This window comes from Mustela lutreola, chromosome 14 (genome assembly GCF_030435805.1).
Source record: "Mustela lutreola isolate mMusLut2 chromosome 14, mMusLut2.pri, whole genome shotgun sequence".
NCBI lineage: Eukaryota > Metazoa > Chordata > Mammalia > Carnivora > Mustelidae > Mustela > Mustela lutreola.
The window spans coordinates 30,466,865-30,488,208 of NC_081303.1; the positions used below are offsets into that span (position 1 = coordinate 30,466,865).

General features: G+C 41.7%; 2 protein-coding genes and 1 long non-coding RNA gene across 7 annotated transcripts in view; 1 reads left to right on the forward strand and 2 right to left on the reverse strand.

The window, feature by feature from the left end:
* The window catches only part of AXDND1 (axonemal dynein light chain domain containing 1), a 116,187-nt gene extending 112,687 nt beyond the window's left edge, over positions 1-3,500 (reverse strand). For 4 of the 5 annotated variants that reach the window (XM_059145845.1, XM_059145847.1, XM_059145848.1 and 1 more), the window contains exons 1-2: positions 3,025-3,500; positions 2,488-2,678 (exon numbers count right to left, since the gene is read on the reverse strand). In XM_059145845.1, the coding sequence (XP_059001828.1) occupies positions 2,488-2,581 (94 nt within the window). In that variant the 5' untranslated portion in view covers positions 2,582-2,678; positions 3,025-3,500. The remainder of the gene's footprint in view (positions 1-2,487; positions 2,679-3,024) is intronic. The other variant, XM_059145844.1, reaches the window with a different exon arrangement.
* LOC131814673 (uncharacterized) lies at positions 268-4,551 on the forward strand. Its single transcript, XR_009347415.1, has 3 exons — positions 268-512; positions 933-982; positions 4,243-4,551. It is a non-coding gene; the product is annotated as an uncharacterized LOC131814673 (long non-coding RNA).
* A 3,222-nt stretch (positions 4,552-7,773) lies between these two features.
* The window catches only part of SOAT1 (sterol O-acyltransferase 1), an 80,605-nt gene continuing 67,034 nt past the window's right edge, over positions 7,774-21,344 (reverse strand). Inside the window, exons 11-16 of the mRNA XM_059145261.1 lie at positions 21,091-21,220; positions 19,389-19,486; positions 18,008-18,106; positions 15,922-16,057; positions 14,960-15,105; positions 7,774-13,624 (exon numbers count right to left, since the gene is read on the reverse strand). Of these exons, the coding sequence (XP_059001244.1) occupies positions 13,568-13,624; positions 14,960-15,105; positions 15,922-16,057; positions 18,008-18,106; positions 19,389-19,486; positions 21,091-21,220 (666 nt within the window). The 3' untranslated portion in view covers positions 7,774-13,567. The remainder of the gene's footprint in view (positions 13,625-14,959; positions 15,106-15,921; positions 16,058-18,007; positions 18,107-19,388; positions 19,487-21,090; positions 21,221-21,344) is intronic.

The following is a 21,344-nucleotide window of genomic DNA, read 5'->3' on the forward strand; positions in this document are numbered from 1 at the left end:
ATTATTTAGTAATTATTTGTATGTAAATTCAAAGGTGAGAAGAACTGATTTAATTGGGGCATTTCTACAGTGGAAGGGATCTGAGTCCGGTTTAAAAGTAAAAGCAGAATGAGGATTGGTGGAAATGAAGAGAGTGGAATAATCTGAGCGAGCAGCAGAGTAAGAAACATATGGAGAGTGCTCCGTTCAGCCTGAGGAGGGCAGAGTTGTTGTAAAGATAGGGAATGGGGACAAACAGGAAAAGCCCTCCTGTGAAGTCAAGGAGAGTGGGGTTGTTGCTTATAGCACTCTCCACTAATCTATGCCCCTCACAAAGTATGGCTTATGTTAATGATATATTTTTGGAATGTTGATAAGGTCCAGAGCTGACAGCCAAGAAAGAATTCTTGAGATGTCTTTGGTGCAATAAAGGTGATTGTACTAAAGTACGGGGACAGGACCGGTGGGCAGAAAGAGCAGCTGCAACTGGGGTTTCGAGGAATGGCTGATGATATACTTGGGACTTGGAGGAGGTAAGGAAAAAGGGAGGTGTCCAAAAGACTTTGATATGCTAAAGATTTATAGGATACTGGAGGCCTAGCTAATGCTGAGTTATAGTGTTTTTCTTCTAGTAAGGCATTAACATTAAGTCAGTCTGGGGAGGTTTTTGGAGGAATGCTGTATCTTTCTATTACAACTTTCTGTCAATAAGTAGCAGGTGGTAAAGAAACTTAACTTTGTTTACATTTCCTTCTGCCTCTGTTTCCCACATCACTCATGGAAGAGGGTGATGTTAGGACTCCAGAAAATTGAATTATGGGTCTCTGAAAGTTACACTATTGATACGAATGCTTTTTCCTTGTAAATCACTGGTAAAATGATGGAGACTCCTGCCTGGTGGGACTGTGATCTCTCTTAGTGAACCATTTGTTTTTCCCGTCCCTTGGCTTTAGGGCAGCCAGCAGTATCTGAAGAGTGTCACACACATCCCACCAAGGAGCAGGTAGGTTTTGGGTGGGTTTCAGGTGTCAGCTTAACTTTGCCCCAGCTTGCCTTCTGCTCCCTCATTAATTTCTATAAGCATGCCTTCCCTGTTCACCAGCAAAAGTTCTAAAGTTCCCATTACCAAATCTCTTTATCTCTTGAATGTTTGAAATGGAGGTAGAATATCACAAGAAATAGGAAGGGGGAAAAAAAAAGCTGGTCGGGGTTTCAGCACAGTCTCCCCTTAAAGGAAGTTTTGGCATAATGGGAGTAGGGATGAGTCTGATTCTTATTCTAGAGCAGACCTGCATTTATCTCTATATGAATGAAAATCTTAAGGAATCACTGTTATTTAGAATAATTATTAAAACCTCTGGGGCACCTGGGTGGCTCAGGGTCCTGCTCAGCAGGGAGCAGGGTCCCTGCTCAGGGTCCCTGCTCAGCAGGGAGCCTGCTTCCTCCTCTCTCTCTCTCTCTCTGCCTGCCTTTCTGCCTACTTGTAATCTCTCTCTGTCAAATAAATAAATAAAATATATATAAAAAAAAAAAAAAACAAACAAAAACCTCATACAAACTGGTTCCTTCAAGTCAGAGCCCAGTTACAAAAAAAATAGTTTCGTGCAACTACTGGAACTAAAAAAGGGTGAATATAAAACTAGGAGCGCCTGGGTGGTTCAGTCCGCTGAGAATATGACCCTTGATTCTGGCTCAGGTCATGATCTCAGGGTGGTGAGATCCAGCCCTGCCGCTGCACTCTGCACTTGGGACTATGCTTGCGTTTTCCCCCTTTCCTTCTGCCGCTCCCCCCACTTTTTCTCTCTCTCTAAAATAAATAAACCTTTAAAAAGAAGATTTAAAACAATATAAAACTCATCATCATATTTAAAAAAAAGTACAGGAGCGCCTGGGCGGCTAGGTGGGTTAAGCCTCTGCCTTCAGCTCAAATCATGGTCTCAGGGTCCTGGGATCGAGCCCCGAATCTGAATCTCTCTCTGCTGAGCAGGAAGCCTGCTTCTCCTCTCTCTGCCTACTTGTGATCTCTGTCTGTCAAATAAATAAATAAAATCTTTTTAAAAATAGCATTTTTTAAAAATCTAAAAACAAAAGTACAGTCTTTAGGTGGAGTACTGAGGCAGGGCTGTGACTCAAAAGTACTATAAAAGGAATGGCTTTTTTTTTTTTAAGAATTTATTTATTTATTTGACAGAGAGAGATCACAAGTAAGCAGAGAGGCAGGCAGAGAGAGAGAGGAGGAAGCAGGCTCCCTGCTGAGCAGAGAGCCAGATGCGGGGCTCGATCCCAGGACCCTGGGATCATGACCCGAGCCAAAGGCAGTGGCTTAACCCACTGAGCCACCCAGTCGCCCCAAGGAATGGCTTTTGATTTTGTTGAAACAAGTGTATTAGAAAGACAAAACTAATTAAGGTATCCCGAAATCTCAAGATTCGGCTGAACAGGGAAGGGGCTGTGAGTTCCGTCCACAGCATGGTTACTTCTGTCTGCGGGATCCTTGAAGAAATTTACCTGTCTCCTCCTTGGATGCAGAGACTTTTAATTTTTTGCCCTCATGCGTTAACATGGAGGTTAGCGATGTGGAGGACGTTTTCGGAAGAGACATATTAGTCAAGGCTTCCTACCACTCTCTGGTCATTGGAAATACCGCTCCAGAAAGCGGACTTAGAAACAAATCAGCCCCCTACTGGGATTTGACAGTCCTGCAGGCAAAAGGAAGAAAGAAAAAACGAGAGAGACCCATTTAGTGCTTGTGTTAGGATCAGAGTTTATAATTCCTCTGGCGTGGGTTTTCCTTCTTTGGGGAGCCTTCCGCGCTCTCTCAGGTCACCTGACGCGGCTGAGAAGCCTGCGGCTGGGTCGGGGTCCGGGCCCAGGCCCGGAAGGACACGCTCGGGCCACCCACCGCCCCTGGCCCCACCCGGAGGGCGCCCCGGCTCCAGGCAGGGAGCTGGGCTCCGCGGCCTCCCACCTCCGCCCCACGCAGCGCCCCGGGGCACACCAGCTGCAAGGACTCGGGTAGGGCCGAATCCGCGCCGCGTCGCTCACCAGAAGTGATGGGAAACAGAGACAGCCGCTACCGGCCGATTGTGTTTCCCGCCGGACATAGCGCCTCGCCCTTTCCCGGAGCGCCTGCGTGTCGCCATAGAAACCCAGGACCCCGAGCTTTGGGCGCCCTCACGGGGGGCTGTCTTCGGAGTGCCGGCGGAGGAGGGGGATAGCGAAGAGTCCCAACCCCCGGGGATGCGGTATCTCTCACCATGGGATAGGTTCAGCAGCCATAGAAAACAAACATATTTAATCGGGCGGTTCTCACGGAGTGCGCAAGAGTGTAGATGCCGGCGCTTCCGCCCCAGGTCGTCGCCAGTGCGCAGGCGCCAGCGGGGGCCGGGTCGCTCTCCCTCCTCCCCGGGGACGACCTTCGCGGCTCCGGGGGAAGGCGCCAGCTGCCGTATTGGAGCTAGCAGGCTGTGAGAGATTTGTTTTCCCATCGCTCTCTCCCACTTTTTTGTTGTTTTTCCTATTTTTACAAACACACACACACACGCCCCACAAAGCCAAATTCAAAGTGAACTTAACCAAAAGCTCTTGTTTTCCCATCTGTTGAGGCTTCCTTGCGGATGCTGCCCCTGCCCTTGATCTCTTGGTGAAGGCTTCCTTGGGCACCCACGCACTACCCGCACCACCCCACCCCCATCCCCACCCCACCCAGCACCCTGACGGCATTCGTAGGTCGAGGCTGCTTTTGGGAGGAGGCAGGCAAGAAGATTGCGCTTTAGGATGAGCCCACCCGAATAAAATAGTTGGGGCTTCCCAAAAAGCTGTTCTCAGGAAAGAATGGCATAAACGCACTAGCATGGAGGAGCTGAAGCCCTGCCCCTTACTGTCACGGGGGTCATTTTCTATTAATATGGAACCTTGGGGGCGCTCAGTGGGTTACGCATCTGCCTTGGGCTGAGATCGTGATCTCAGGGTCCTGGGATCTAGCCCCACATGGGGATCCCTGCTCAGGGATAGTCTGCTTCTCCCTCTTCCCCCTGCTCCTGCTGATTTACTCTCTAATAAATAAAATACACCTTTTTAGAATCCTAGCAATATTATGAACAAATTCCCTAATACCACTCAATACCTTAAAAAAAAAAAAAGGGTAGGGGAGCCTTAATGCCAAAAAGTGCGGGTGGAATCCCAGTGTCCAGGTGATTCCAGTTTGGCAAATAAACTTTAGAAGGGAAGATAACTTATCTTTCCAACTTTCCTATTCCCTAGGACCAAGCACGGTGCCTGGCCCAAACTATGTGGTGTTTTGAAAATCAACTGGACAGTTCTCCTGTGCTGATGGATTTGGTCTCTGGTTTCCGGTTTTCAGGATAATAGCAATGAAAAAATATGACCTAAGTGTTGCATCTAGCTCTTGGTTTTGGCTTGGGCCATGATCTCATGGGTTATGGCATAGAGCCCCCAGTGAGCTCTGCAATGTTGGGGAGGGGGGTTCCTGCTTGAAGATTCTCTCCCTCTGTCCCTCCCCTCCCCCATCCCGGTCTTTAAATTTAATAAATCTTTTTAAAAAAATAAACACACACAGGGGTACTTAGGTGGCTCAGTGGGTTAAACCTCTGCCTTCCGCTCTGGTCATGATCTCAGGGTCCTGGAATTGAGCCCTGCATCCCGCTCTCTGCTCAACAGGCAGCCGGCTTCCCCAGTCTCTCTGCGTGTCTACCTACTTGTGATCTTTGTCAAATAAAATTTTTTTTTTAATCTTAAAAAAAAAAATACACAATCTCTGTGGCCCATTGTAATTCTTACTCAAACACCTTGGCTAGCTGAGCATTATAGCCTTTAGCCCTATCCCATCACTCATTTTTCTCTAGATTTCCCAAGAAATCAACAGAGGACACACAACACTCATATGGCACATACCTAGTTCCCTCTAAGGATTGGCAGTGATCAAGCAGGTGAAGGGCAAAAGCAATGCACAAGCCGGTGGAAGGTAACTTCCCTTCAGCTTGCCTTCTGCCTTCCTCACTGGTGGCATGACTCTACACTCTAGTTTGGAACTATAACCAGAAGACTAACTGAAAAAACAAAAACAAAAAAAAGACGACGACGACTAACTGAATTCAGAAATGCTAAAATTCTGAGCGCTCCTCTTAAAGTTTATCAAGCCTTTGGGTACTGGAAGACCAAGGTAACTAATCTTTCATATTCTTAACCTAGTTTTAAAAAAGTATCTAAGTAGGGACACCTGGGTGGCTCAGTTGGTTGGACGACTGCCTTCGGCTCAGGTCATGATCCTGGAGTCCCGAGATCGAGTCCCGCATCGGGCTCCCAGCTCCATGGGGAGTCTGCTTCACTCTCTGACCTTCTCCTCGTTCATGCTCTCTCTCACTGTCTCTCTCTCAAGTAAATAAATAAAATCTTAAAAAAAAAAAAAAGTATCTAAGTAGGGGATGGATAGAAGAGATAGACAAGTGAACAGATTCAAGGACACATAGAAAATAAAATCTATCGAATTTGGTTAAGCGATTAGATCTTTGGTATTAAAAAGACATCAAAGGCCACTTCTCATTTTCCATCCTATGCAATGGTGTGATTATATATACTGTTTCCTGAGCAAAGGTATGCATTAAAGTTGTAGAAGTATATGGTAAATGCACAAAAACAGGTCAGAACTTAAGAATATTAGTTTATTGTGGATCAGATAGTTAAGTGTCGGCCTTTGGCTCAGGTCATGATCCTGGGATCCTGGAATCGAGTCCCACATTGGGCTCCCTGCTCCTTTGGGATCCTGTTTCTCCCTTTGCCTCTGCCTCTCTCTCATGAATAAATAAAATTTAAAAACATATATATTACAATAAGATCATAGCTATCGAACAACACAGTTGCCACTCTTGGCAAAACTCCTATTTCGATACCAAGGGAACCCTGAAGTGGAGAGAGGTAAAAATACTGAGGTCTTTGATGGAAACTATCACAGCACAATCCAAGATGAGCAGGTAGTAATCTTCCTAAATGGAAAACCTTATGATAGTAAAAATTGTCACGTAGTTATAACATGGCTAACTGAGCTTGTTGGCATTGACTGAATTCTGTGGCAGCTTAACACACACCCAGCTCAGTAGTAGGGACCTCTGGCTTCAAGCAGAGGGTACCTCAGAGGAGATTCAGTGTGAACACTGAACATGCCTTGAGCTGGGGAAAAAGCAGGAGTGCATTTGCACCAATCTCTTTGATCAATCCTACTTTTTTTTTTTTTTTTTTTTTTTTTGAGAGAGAAAAAGAGTTGGGGAGTGGGAAAAAATCTTAAGCAAGATCCAAGCTCAGTGCAGTCTCACCGCACTAAGCCAAAATCAAGTCTGGATGCTTAACTGACTGAACCAACTGAGGCACCCCTCACCAATTCCCTTTCTAAGTGTGTGCGCAGGGATTACACACTCATTCATGGGCACTTACAAATAGCATGCATAGCTTCCTGAAGGAGTCAGTCTGGGGAAGAGGCCAATATTTGTACTTCGTGTAGCTTAACACTGAAGGTATCCCTAAGTGCTATGAAGGAGACACTGAGAAAGCCAGCCAGACACTGCCCAGCCAAGCATCTCTCAGGGAAGAGTAACTTCTAGTGTTGCTTCCACAGGAGGACATTCCTAAAACCGAGATGATGCCTCAGCTGTTCCGTCATCATTCAGTTAAGTCCCCTCCTTCTGATTCCAAGTGAGTGTGCATATGGAAGATGCTTTTGGTTTTGTTCACAAGCGTTATCTTCAGTACACAGCGCAGTACCTGGCATGTGATGTTGATGCACTCTAGAAGAATTCCTCCTTCTCATCATACCATAAACTGGTCTTATACAGAACAATTGTTGCCAACCTGATTGATTTCTCATGGTATAGTTACAAACTGGTATTCCAGTTTTAAAAGTTTCATGAACTTCATTCATTGGAGTCCAAATGCAAGCTGAGTCTAAAGGGTCAAGACCCTCAACTTCATTAAATTTATTAACGAAAACTGCCACACCATGGTTCTGCCCTGGTGCCAAAGAATACTCACTTGGTCGAAGAAACAGAAAGGGGCCCATCTTATTTCTGAAGGAACTGCACCCTTCCCTGTCCTCTGGCCCTGCAGAAGCAGGTGGCTAGAGCCAGAGCAGGGGAGATTAGAAGACTTCTTAGCTTTTAGTATGATGATGCTTCTATGGGAAGAATGTTCTGATGTCAAAGCCTACTTATAATAGGTTTCTATTATGAGATTCTTTGGAGGAATGAAAGCAATGAATCTTGCTTCAAAATCAGTTTCCCCCAGTCTTGTCTGAAAAGGGACACTTTTCCACCAACGTATTTCCCAACTCTCATTAGAAAAGGAAGTCCATTTCTACCCATTAGGGGAAGAGCTGAATGCATTTTTAGAAACAGCCATTCACAAGTTTTAAGAGGCCAACTGCAAAAGGAGTCAAGCAACAAATAATGACCACAATAAAGAGAGGCGGCTCAAAGTGGCAGTGTCACAACTGGCCGTACCATTTATTGACTTGTAATCTTCAACATGATTCCCCCTCCATCATTCTGGGCTCCTGGGTGGCTTAGTTAAGTGCCTGCCTTTGGCTCAGGTCATGATCCCGGGGTCCTGGGCTCGAGCCCCACATCAGGCTCCTTACTTACTTAGTGTGGAGTCTGCTTCTCCCTCAGCCCCTCACACCCTGCTTGTGCATGCACGCTCTCACAATCTTTGAAAACTGAAAAACATCTGTAATTATGAAATATGTAGATATTAAATGAACTTGATTACTTTTAAAAACAACAGAACTAAGTTTTTCCCAAATATTTTTATTTACCACATTCTTCACATATCCAATATCTTGCCATTTTATATATGTAGATTTTAAGACCGTGCATACTGAACAAAGTGACAGTACCAGTGATTAGACACACAGGGCAGGGTGTTGGGGAGAGGGGGTGGTTCCTGTATAGAAATTCTGGAAAACAGCAACAGGACTGAATCAGAAAAGACATCTTTTAATTATAGGAAAACCTTTAAAACCACCACAGATGTCCATGACCTCTGCTATGCTCAGAACACGACGGATTTCAAAGCACAAGCTGGACAAGCGTAGACACAGGAAGGAAGCTGCCGCACGGGCCCAAAGGGCAGAGCCGTGGCTGGAGCTGCAGCGCTCTTCTCACACAGGAATTGGCACATCTGCACACGGGAATCCAAACTGTATCCCTATGCGACTGCATGCACAAACTGCCTCAAGTCTCAGAACCACGAGGGAGCACACCCGCCCCCTCACTGAAACAAACAGACCCCAAACGGACCCCACAGCAAGGAGATTACCTGCTAGTGTCACATCAGCACTCCCTTGGCAGTGCTAGTAAAAATAAGGAAGAAAACATTTGGGGAAGAAAAAGGAATACAGAAGAGGCAATCTTAGTTGTGTTTTGTTTTTTTTTAAACTACATAACTTCTGAAATTAACCCTTTTTCTCAGATCCAAATTAACTATTAAAAAGTCTTTATGCTTTACAGAAAAACAAAGTGGGAACTTGACTGAAAGGATTTCGTAGATTACATAGGCTACAGCTTTCCAGTTTTTATCATTATTGATGTTCAAGCAGGCATTAAATTTAGGGTAAGAAAGAGCAGACCAAGCAAGAAGGACTCCATTCTCCCCCTTTCGACCAGAGTTGAAATTGTGTTTTACCTCTTTTATAAACTGAGTTCCAAAATTCTATTACCTGATAGAAACTTTAGTGATGTTAGAAACTACTCAAATTCTTATATAAGCTTTACTAGTAATACTCATTTTATTCCTCAGAACCTTTATGTCCCAGTTTCTTTAATTTCTGAGCCATAAATATAAAGCCTTGAGAAAAGATATGCAAAAGTGTCCAAGACAGAGCTGTCTCTGTAGTATTTATGCACACACATATAAACTGTTCATAAAAACTACATAAGTCACATAAAGTTTTGCACAAGGTTAGCAACCAAAGTGTGCTAACCATTATTAACCAAAGTGTGAACTATCTTCCATTAAGAATTTTGCCTTTCAAGACTAGAAGCTTTCGGGGCGCCTGGGTGGCTCAGTGGGTTAGGCCGCTGCCTTCGGCTCAGGTCATGATCTCAGAGTCCTGGGATCGAGTCCCGCATCGGGCTCTCTGCTCAGCAGGGAGCCTGCTTCCCTCTCTCTCTCTCTGCCTGCCTCTCTGACTACTTGTGATTTCTCTCTGTCAAATAAATAAATAAAATCTTTAAAAAAAAAAAAAAAGACTAGAAGCTTTCTTTACACAGGCAAAAGTTAATGCCTCATTGGTTTCCTTCCTCTCCATAAATTCTAAAATTTAACTATAAAGTATACACACTATTTCTAACACTTAAATACCTAGGTAAAAGCAGACGTGCTTTTCTTTTTAAAATACTAAGCAGGTAAATCTGAAAGTAATTTCGGAGGTGGAAACACGAGTGCCTTTAAGAAATCTTGTTAAGGGGCGCCTGGGTGGCTCAGTGGGTTAAGCCTCTGCCTTTGGCTCAGGTCATGATCTCAGGGTCCTGGGATCCAGCCCCACACCCGGCTCTCTGCTCAGCGGGGAGCCTGCTTCCTCCTCTCTCTCTGCCTCTCTGCCTGCTTGTGATCTCTCTGTCAAATAAATAAATAAAATTGTTAAAAAAAAAAAAAAAGAAAAGAAAAGAAAAATCGTGTTAAATTCTTGTCAGTTCTGTTACAGGAGTGCTTCTATCAGTCAAGGTGACAACGGGGATTCACATTGTCATTGAGTCTATTTAAAAGCACATACTCTCAGGAGTATGCAGCATTTCAAACATTCACATTTTTGAAAGATTCCAACGAGTTAACAAGGATTCAGGTTTAGAATTTATAGAAGGTAAGAAGATACTGAGGCCCACTTTCGGCCAGGGCTAGTGTTTTGCAACAACCCTATGAGGTAGTTACTGCCCCCATTTTACAGATGAGGGAAACTGTGGCTCTGATAAACAAGGCAACTGTGCCTACTGCCACACTGCTTAGTAAGTATGAGGCTATCTGAAACACCGGTGCATGCCTTTTTTGCTGCGTCATTGGTTTTCTGACTGGTATCTGGGGGTAGGAGAAAATGGGTGTCCCAAACAACAGGACTCCAGCCCTGCATCCCAATCTCAACCAGAAGCAGTTCTATTCTATCTGTTTTGCATGCTGGGCTTAAGTGTAACAATTTTTTTTATAGTTTCATAACTAAAACACACTCCATCAGGCCACCTGGTTACTACAATTGTTATTAGTTTACCTTCATTATTTTTCCCTTACAAAATAATGAGCTTTGCTCAAAATTACTCATGACCACATAAAACATCTTTTTGCATAGAAGACTTTAACAGTTCATAAATTACATCTTTTTAGGTACATAGCCCACATGACAAACCTTTTTAGATACATAATGTTCTATTAGGCCTGTCCACTCTTCAGGCCAAGTATGATTTTAAAATTCAATGAAAACCGCCTACACAAAATCAATGACTTGTGCAACAATCTGTGCTCCCAATTATAGACTATTTACACACTGTACCCTGTTAAGCTGCCAATGTCACCTACTTTTACCCTACAGCTAAAAGGAAAAGGCATTTCCCCCACTCCTCATGCTTCCAAAATCAAAAAGTAGTTACTGAAAGGTTAAAAGCAGCCTGAATTTTCTAATTAAATTCTATCATAAAGCAAGCAACTTCACTTATTAGGCAACTGTAGGAGGTTGATCCACCAAAAACAACTCCATTTTCCTTCACTACCCAGGACTGAGAATGAAAGCATCTAACAGATTTTAAAATTAAGTTTGAGATATTGTTGTTGCCTTGGAGGAAACACCCACAATTATGGCTACTATCATTAATACTTCTTATAGGAAAGGAGTTTTAAAAGCTTTCCTTTTCAAAATAAGAAAGTATCATCCTGGGGCACCTGGGTGGCTCAGTGGGTTAAGCCTCTGCCTTTGGCTCAGGTCATGATCCCAGGGTCCTGGGATTGAGCCCCACATCAGGCTCTCTGCTCTGCAGGGAGCCTGCTTCCTCCTCTCTCTCTGCCTGCCTCTCTGCCTATTTGTGATCTCTGTCAGATAAATAAAGAAAAAATCTTAAAAAAAAAAAAAAAAAAAAAGTATCATCCTATAAGCAAAAGAGGAAAAGTCAGTAAATCTTCCTAAAACATAACAGAAGTTTTATTTAGGAGTGTAGATAGTGGTTTAAATAAAATGACTTTTGCTATGAGCAGCTAGCAGTCCATGGCTATCAAACTAGTTTGTCACAGAAAGTAGCTCTTCCTTTACACATTTGTGAAAATTTCTTAGGGCAGTCTTAAGGTCTAAGGGTTCTAAAGAACCCTTAGTTTTAAGTATCCTTTGTTGTCACTTCAAGGTCTTGGGCAGGGGGGAAAAAACTAGTAAAGGGAAGATGAAATCATGCTAAAAAAAAAAAAAGGCAAATCAACAACAACCAAAAACCCACCAGCCTTAATCAATCCAATAAATGCAATATTCAGAATTGAGAGACAGCAACAAAAATCAAATAGCAATGAAGAGTCCAACATTTACAGCACTTAACAGAAATACAGATTTGAGGGTTTCATTCTCTCCCTTCAGGTGATGACTCACTCATGAACAAATCTTACACCAATCTGGTTTTCTTAACTCCCTCAATATATTTAAAATGTAGTCATATTTCAAGTGAATAAGAGCACCTGGGTGGCTCAGTGGGTTAAGTCTCTGCCTTCAACTCAGGTCATGATCCCAGGGTCCTGGGATCGAGCCCCACATTAGGCTCTCTGCTCAGCAGGGAGCCTGCTTCCCTTTCTCTCTCTGCCTGCCTCTCTGCCTACTTGTGATTTCTGTCAGTCAAATAAATAAATAAAATCTTTAAAAAAAATTTCAAATGACTGATTCATTTTAACTTGAAAAAAAAAAAAAATACCAACATTTACAAGATGTCGTATAAAGCAGTCTCATTTGGAGGTTATGGCTCCCTGCTGGGAGACAGTTACTGCTGGGAATGTGTGAAAACCTCCTGTCACAGTCAGGAGCCTATCTGTTAAAGCTGGGTTTGATGTTTGAAAATTGCCCCAACTCATCTGCATCAAAGGTACTGAAGAAAATGGGTAATGAGGCTGGGTACTTGTGATACAAATTAAGTTGTGACTAAGAAACTCCATTCTCCTTATGACACTCAAACTGACTTTAAAACAATTCTAAAAAGATGTCCCACAACTTTCTGGATAGAAGTAGGGCTATTAGGATACCAACACAGCCTCTCGGGTTGGCTGCTCCAAATAAAAATCACCTTTTGGGTAATTCTTAAGTCTTAGTTGAGTGGAAGATTGAACTCCATGGTCTATGATCCCATTCAATGCTTGGTCTTGACAAACATAATCACACCCCATACAGACAAAATAATTCCTGCACACCACACTGTATTAGCAATGAGCATCTTATAACAAGGAGACATCACATAATAGAGTACATTTTCTTGAAAATGATAACATATTAATTTGTTTCAGCTAAAGTATACATACTACCATTAAAAGTGTAATAATTGAGCACTGCAGAAGCCAGCTTCTGGATCTTTAAAAATCACTTTAATATTAATGGAATTTGATTAATACTTATATGTTACAGACTTACTAGTCTGCCAACTATTTCAAGTCAGTATTTATTAAACAGTAAGTATACCAAAGAGTACTTCTAAATAACTTCCCGAAAGTTATTACCTTAATAGCGTTTACAACCAAAAAAAGTTATCTTCCACATTAAGTTCCACGATAAAATAATTTAAACATATGACTGACTCAGCAAGTCTTTTTTAAAAATTATTTTGGAAGATGTAAAAGGAAGTGTCTTTTCTTTGTCCTGTGCCACTTCTCTCTTCTTCCCTTCCTACTTCTTTCTGTTCCCTCAATATGTAAGATTTCAGATACAAACTCAAGAATTCAAGGTGAAAGGTGTAATTTTGCTTCACAGAAATCATGACCTACACTTCATAGAGAAAACAAGGTAAAAACTGAGTAGACCGAACTTTTTAAAAAAACAAAAACAAAAACAAATAGGAGGCATAACAAGATTATCTTTGGAAACTAGAGATTTTCACTCTACTAGAAATAGCAAAATGTTCCACATTATTTTCTTTCCTTTCCCAGGTACATAGTTAATTAGCATACATTCCAACAGTGTGCCTGAAAAAAATTTCTAAGCCCCAAATATTTAAATTATTTCTTCGTTAAGTGTTTTGGCTAAGTCAGTGGCCAAGGACACATGGGGGTTTAGTCATGATGTTTAGATGGGAGTCAAAAACAAAACCCAGCAAAAATTGGTCACTGTTGTCAGCTGTAAGTCTCCCTTCTCCCAAAAAGGTTTTTTAAAAAAAAAAAAAAAGAGTCCTGCTTTAAGTGCACAAGATTCCAGTAAACTTGCAATATCTCAGCTGACCTAGGAACGGAGCAAGCCATCTGTAAAGCGCGCAGTGATCCAAATACGACAGGTAACGTCAGCAACGACTGGAAACAGATGCTGGCCCCAAATCAGGCAGAATACCCATCTTCAGTATCAAGGAATGAAACGAAGTCCAAGCTTCTAAAACACATAACGACAAGTCCAGGAACGTGGCCGGATATAATCCAGAAATGTGGGCTTCAATGGGGAAAGAAGAATGGAAGAGTAGTTTATTTTCACACATGCGTGCGCAAGGTGTCAGGGTAGACAGGGATGCGTTCATTTTATACACTGTGTACCTCTACAATGCCTCCCATCATTTCAGTAACCTTTAAGCTATAAGCAGCTTGCTAATTCAAAAGATGTTCATTATTTTTATCTGTAACACAGATTATAGTGCTTTAGAAGTTTTACAGAAAGATTTTGAAGTCCAGTAAATTCTATACAATTATGTGGACTTCCGACCAAATTCCAAACAGGCACTACCTCTCTGCTGGATCTTGCATTTTATTTTAGCACAGACCTATGGTTTGTTGCCTAACATCTAAACTGTGGTAGGGTAAAGATGATAAAATATATACACAAATTACTATAATACAAGGTTTAGAATAACTAAATTATCTAAATGAGAACACATGAAGCATTATTAAAGCTCACCAACAGGAAAAGCCTGGAGCAAGAATCTGAAAAAGCTGGAAGATGCTGCATCCGAAGTGGATTTTGAGAAAATAAAATCTGACAGGTGGACTCGGTGTGCAGATCACCAAAGACAGCCCAAAGCAGCTAGTTCAGATGCGCAAAGGGGGGATAAATAGGAAAGGAGGAGGCATGAGGGCAGCATAAGAAAAACAGCAGGAGAAGGATAAACAGCAGGAGCAGCTTTGGGAAAGAAACATTAATTTGTCTATAGGTGTCGTCTTCAGTTACAGGTACCTGTGAGAAATAGTCAGAAATACCAAGAAGGTGCCCCCTAAATATTTGGGAGTTACCGTATGCAACTAGAAGTGAAAGATTTAAAAATGAGACTCTTACATAATTACAAACAACCACACCACCAAAGGTCAAAGGAAATGGGATCTTAGACATAGGAGTATAGCTGGACATTTTCACAAAGAGTTGATTACTCTAGGAAGGAAGAGGGAAGAAATACATGTATTTGTAGGTGGTGGCAGAGGGGGCATATACATGCCACTGAGAAGGCCCTGCAGAACACCTACATTTTCAGGACACAGGAAGGAAATGAGAAGACCCTTTAAAAAACAGAACAAAACAAGAAACAGTGAAAAAGAAAAAAGAGAAAGAGAGAACCAAGAATTAGGAACATTCAATGTAAAGAAAACCAAAGAGAAGAAAAATCTCAAAGCCAGTACAGTAAGATCAGATAATAATCTAATCCTTTTACTCTTTATTTACCTCCCCTTAGCATTAATTCAGCATCATTTCCACTACTCTTCTTCTTAATACTGCCCACGAAGCCTCACAATCAGGGGACAAAAACTTTACCTTTCCATTCCAGCCTAACCGAAGACTCACATTTTTGAGAGGACAGTGCTGACGTGCATACCACTCTTGGGAATAAAGGCACAGGATGACGCCATGGCCCGCGAAAAGGGAAGTCCACATCATAACATTCCAAATTGGCCTTTTCCGACTGTCGTTGACAATGAAGTTGAAAGCCACTAAAGTTAGAATGATAAAAAATATAGTTATCACAACATCATCTGTCGGGAAACAAGGGGCCTCAGACATGTGCTGTAATCATGTTGTTATCACAATGAGCATCAACTATGGGTATACAGGTTTTATTCTGGCTACTGGTACTGTAAGTAAAAATGAAGCTTCAGGACACCTGGGTGGCTCAGTGGGTTAAAGCCTCTGCCTTTGGCTCGGGTCATGGTCCCAGGGTCCTGGGACCGAGCCCCATGTGGGGCTCTCTGCTCGGCGGGGAGCTTGCTTCCTCCTCTCTCTCTCTCTGCCTACTTGTGATCTCTGTCTGTCAAATAAATAAATAAAATCTTTTCAAATAATTAAAAATTTTTTAAAACTGAAGCTTCAAGTGTTGAAATTTATTAATCAGTGATTAACAAGAAATCAGAGAATATTCAGAGCAGGTGAAAATATATTTCATGGAATCATTCATATTTGAACTTGTCCTTCCCTCCACACACCCAAACAAGGTTCCATGTTTTTCTGGGGTGAACACTAACAGAGTGTGAAACTTGTTTATAGTCTTCATGATCTCCCAAATCAGTGTTATCATTAGTCTTCAAGAGCCTTCAAAATCCAAGTACACTTAAGTGTATGTCTCTTCTTCAAAGGATGAGTGCTGTGCACCAGAGCATGGTTAATTACTCAAAGTCAATGCTGTGACTGTCTGATAAACACTGCCTTGAAATGCTGTTGCTATGATCTAGTTGTCCACCCTGCCTTAGACGTCATCGTCTACTTTTCTTTCAGCGCGACCCTCAGTACTCTCAGGAGGCCAAGATACTTACTTCCAAAGAACATGAAGAGCACGAAAAGCACTGGATAGAAAAAGTTCAAGCAAATAGCCAGGGCATATTCATGCACTACAGCAGACACAGCAAAGACAGCTAACATGGCAGCCGACTTGAACCTCTTGGTGAAAAACTAGGGTAAAAGGAGAATATGAAAAAGCAATTTTTTAAAAAGTAATTAAGCCCAAAGTAGACACAGCCGACCCTTGAATAACACAGGTTTGAACTGCATGGGGCCACTTATTCAGTTAATAGAGCACAGTACAACTGGAGAAGGTATGTGCTATGCTAAGTGCTGTGAAGGGTGTAAACCTGGCGATTCACAGACCTGTACCCCTGAGGCTAATACATTATATGTTAATAAAAAATAAAAAATTATTAAAAAATACAGCACAGTACAGTAAATGTGTTTCTCCTTATCATATTCTTATCAACATTTTCTTTTCCCTAGCTTACTTTATTCTAAATATATAGTATATAATACACAGAACATACAAATGCATGTTAACCAATTGTTTTATCTTATCAGTAAGGTTTCCAGGCAAAAGTTTTGGGGGATGCAAAAAATTACATACAGATTTTCCCCCTGCATGGGAGGGTCAGCACGCCTGCCCCACTTGTTGTTCAAGAGTCAACTGTATATATGACTTATAATTATCACATGCTAAAGGCACCTATTTTATTATGTTTATATTTGACTTTTCCAATCTATTCCTTGGGTTAATCCAAATGTAGTAAATAGGGGCACCTGGGTGGCTCAGTGGATTCAAGTCCCTGCTTTCAGCTCGGGTCATGATCCCAGGGTCCTGAGATCGAGCCCCACATCGGGCTCTCTGCTCAGCAGGGAGCCTGTTCCCCCCCCCCGCCCCGCTTGCGCTCTGCCAAATAAATAAAATCTTAAAAAAAAAAATGTAAATAATAACCAAAAAAATCTACGCTTAAAATCCTTATTATACTAAAATGAGGCACTGTCAAAACCATTCATGTTGGAAAAATTGGGCATATTTTTAAAAACCTACCTGTAACCTGTATTTGTAAATCATTACAGTAGACAAAACATAGTTTTCATATATAAATGGACACATCAAATCTCAACCTTTAGAGTAACACGGTATGGTAGAAAAGGCACACATCCTCTCCATCTGCACTACAGACCTTTAAGTGACACCACATTTATGAATGAAAGAACGCTTGACCACAGCACTGTCTGCACCATGTCATGCATCACTTGGCTAAATAGTGACTTAATAACCAAAACCCGCAATCCAGAGATACCAGGGATCATCAATCATGACAGTCATCAGTCTACGTAACATTCCGTTCTAAAGAATATCTCAAAGACACGTATCACCAATGGAGACACATAAATCCAAACTAAGTAGTTCCCTACTTTAGCAGAGAAACACACACACACAGCTAGACAGAGATTACTTACTAGCAATGAGATTCGTAAGAAATGATCTGTTACTAATAGATCATTTCACCTTCTCTAGATGCCTCCATGCATTCTTACTTCATAATTGTGTAAAATAAATCCAGAGCACAACTGTGGTATTAGATCTCATCACTGTTCATACTGGTCTCTAAGCAGTACTGTCCAAAGCGTCAGCTGTCTAAATGGCCCACAGAGAAATGAAGACCACTTCTAGCTGCAGAATAATACTTTCTGGAGGAGCGCCTAAGTGGCTCAGTGGGTTAAAGCCTCTGCCTTCGGCTCAGGTTGTGATCCCAGGGTCCTGGGATCAAGCCCCACATCGCAGGGAGCCTGCTTCCTCCCCCTCTCTCTGCCTACTTGTGATTTCTATCAAATAAATAAGTAAGGGCGCCTGGGTGGCTCAGTGGGTTAAGCCACGGCCTTCAGCTCAGGTCATGATCCTAGAGACTTGGGATCGAGTCCCACATCAGGCTCTCTGCTCAGCGAGGAGCCTGCTTCCTCCTCTCTCTCTCTCTGCCTGTCTCTCTGCCTACTTGTGATCTCTCTCTGTCAAATAAATAAATAAGAAAAATCTTAAAAAATAAAAAATAAAAACTTTCTGGAAAAGGATCTTTATTTCTTTCACATCAAATGTATCTTGCCACTAACCCAGAGAAAGTCCTTGTAAGCATAGTAATACAACCAGTCATGAACCACAACGTTCCAGGTCCTGTAATAGTTAGCATATGATGTGGAGTTCCACCAATCCTGAGGAAAAAAAAGCAAAGATTTAGAACTACACACACACAACAAAGCAAAACCCCCTGAATATTCCTAAAGAACATACACACACAAAATAATATCCAGAATGTGTTATGACAATTTGTTAGTCTATACACTGATGTCAGAAAAATCTTAAAAGACATTTTGGTTATTAGTGCTCAATATATGAATTTTAGTTCCATATATGATGAAGTCCCTAACTTCACTTTGTCCCATTATCAAAAAAGTTATGACGGAAGATACAGAACATAGAGAATCATTAAATCTAAGGTTCACCTAAATAGTGATCAGTATATCCCCTTACGCTGCTAAAACATAGGGAGAGCATTCTAAGAACTGCCCCACTGGTACCATAAATGACAAAATTTACATTGTACAAGGAGTGAGACAATGGTTACCTGTAACATATCCCTCCTTATCTTAGTATCAGACCCATGGAATCAGACAGATGTTGCAACCCACACCCCCATTTCTCGGAGGAAGGAGTGCAAGGCTCTGGGTATTACCAGAACCACCACAAACAAACAAAACCCTAGAGGGCTTTACGCAGCATTGCAGAACACTATGAACACCCCGGTTCATCTAGAGCTTAATTCCAACTGTGTGAGAATACTATTTAAGTATAATTAATGTCTTCAAAAAAAAGGAGGGAAAAGTTATTTCCTTTATGAACTATTCAACAGTCTTAAATAATTTGCTAAGATCACTCCTACAGCACCAGACAGTCAATTTCAAAAGAATGATCTGCAAAATCTCATGATGCCCTCTGAACACACACCTTCCCACCAATACAGGATCCAACAGAAACCATATGCTTTTTTTTTTTTTTTTAACCATATGCTTTTTTAAGAGAACAGATATTAGGGGTGCCTGGGTGGCTCAGTGGGTTAAAGCCTCTGCCTTCGGCTCGGGTCATGATCCCAGCTGGGATTGAGCCCCACGTCCGGCTCTCTGCTCAGCAGGGAGCCTGCTTCCCTTCCTCTCTCTGTCTGCCTCTCTGCCTACTTGTGATCTCTGTCAAATAAATAAATAAAATCTTTAAAAAAAAGAGAGAGAAAGAACAGATATTAGGGTAGAAGATAAGGCTGTGAGTCTGTGCTAAGTATATCAACATCAGAATCTCAGAATTAATATTGGTAAAACTTATGGAAAAAGAACTTCACAATGTTTATGCTAAAAAGCTAGTAGCCAACGATGTTCCAATACTCAACAATGAGAATGTAAGTGCACAAATAAAGTGTGAAAAGAAAGGAGTCCAAGTATTTACCTTATAAAACATCCTGTCACCAAAGCGTAACATCTCAGCAAAGGCATTTAGCCAACAGTGTAAAAAGGCAAAAAACGTGAGGAACAGTACCAGCACACCTAAAAATAAGATTAACGATATTAAGAGTCTTTTCCAAATAGCTCACGCAAAGCAGTTAATTTTATGTCATGATGTTCCTAAGAGCTAGAATTATTCTGTAAAATAAAAGTTACTGTTCTAGCTTACCAAGTCAAGAAATGACACCATGTTCTTTTGGAAAGTTTTTTCATTTTAGAAAGCATTAAATTCCTGCCAAGTGGGTTTATAGGTAACAAATGACCCAGCCTGTTTTTAATAGAAATGCCTGGATATATGGCTTAATGTGGTACCCAAAGCCCTTTAACATATGACCCTCATGCATTCCTCTAAACGAGGTGCTGAGAACTGTGGGAGATTTTGCCCCCTAGAGAACATCTGACAATTCTGCAGACACTTTTCGTTGTCACAATTCAAGGGGTAAGGGTCGTACTACTGGTATCTAGTTTTTAGAGGAAGGATATTGCTAAATATCCTATAATGCACAAGACAGCCTCCAAATGTCCAGTGACAAGGTTACCTTATCTCTGACTCTATTCCCAGTGTTGTAAACATCGTCCATACCTGGACTTCTGCCATTCTGAAATACTCCATGCCTTTGCTTCCATCCACTACCTAGAAGCACGTTTCCACTACTTCTCTGCCAAACACCTACTTCTCAATACCCAATATTAAATGTCATGTCCAATATGATACAAAGTTCATTAGCACTTTGCTTATCTTACTTACTACACACTACATTGCAAAAGAGCCATTTTTATGCCCATCTCTTATGCATTAGACAATATGGGAAAGACTAGCTCATTGTTAAAACACAATCCCTGATCAAGGAATTTGTAGCCTAGTGAAGAAGATATGTATTTAATACAAATTCTGTTAAAGGGACAGATAAAATAATTTATTGGAGTCAATTTGAGGGGGGGGGCAATCAGGAAGGGTTACCTAAAGAGTCTGGGATGGAGGTTAAGGAAGAAAGAAGGTAATAGAAAACATGACAAACATCTGACAGGTAGAGAAAAGAGAGTAAGTAAAGGAAACTGTAAATGCAATTAGATGGCAAGCTTTCAGAGTAAAGAGCATGTTATGTCCTCTTCACTGCTAGGTCCTCAACCCCTGGCACGTGATAGGTACTCATGTATCCCTAGAAAAAAAATATGAATCAAGAGACTGAGCAATGGCCAGAAAGAAAGGAGAATGAGAATGAGTAGCAAGAAAGAAATTTCACACCGTGGATCCAAACAGTGCTTCATGGAGATGAAACGAAGTAAGGGCTAAATCATCTACCAGATTTAGAATCCGGAGAGACTTCAGTCAAGGCCATCAGCATCCTGGTTGGATTAGTAGCAAAATTACAATGGACTGAAGACTGAACAGGAAGATCAGGCATAAATACGGACTACCCACAGCCACAGAAAGCAAAACTTGAATAAGTCAGAAGACAAAGAGAAAGACTGGGCTGAACCTGGAAGTATACTCACTTATGAAAACAGACGGAAAGAAGTCGAGATGAGGACAGATGCAGAGATGACTTCCGAGCAAAAACCAGGAAAGTCAAAGGTGTGCCTGTGCAACAGCTTTTTTTCCTCACAACTTCATGAATGGCCATGTTAACCAGTACCCATGTTACCTGGAAAGATGGAGTTAAATACACACAGGACCAGAACACGAGCGCTGAAGGGCTCCTGTTTGATATTCCGAAACAAGGGGGCGCAGAGCCTTTCAAAGATGTAGTACACATAAAAAAAGCAACCAAAAACCTGGAATATAACAGAGATATAGTTATAATACTGATGGATTGATATAAGGAAAGACAGTGATTGTTTTTCCTTCAAAGGAAGATAGATATGTGACCCTTAGACTAATGTTCATATGTATGTTCTT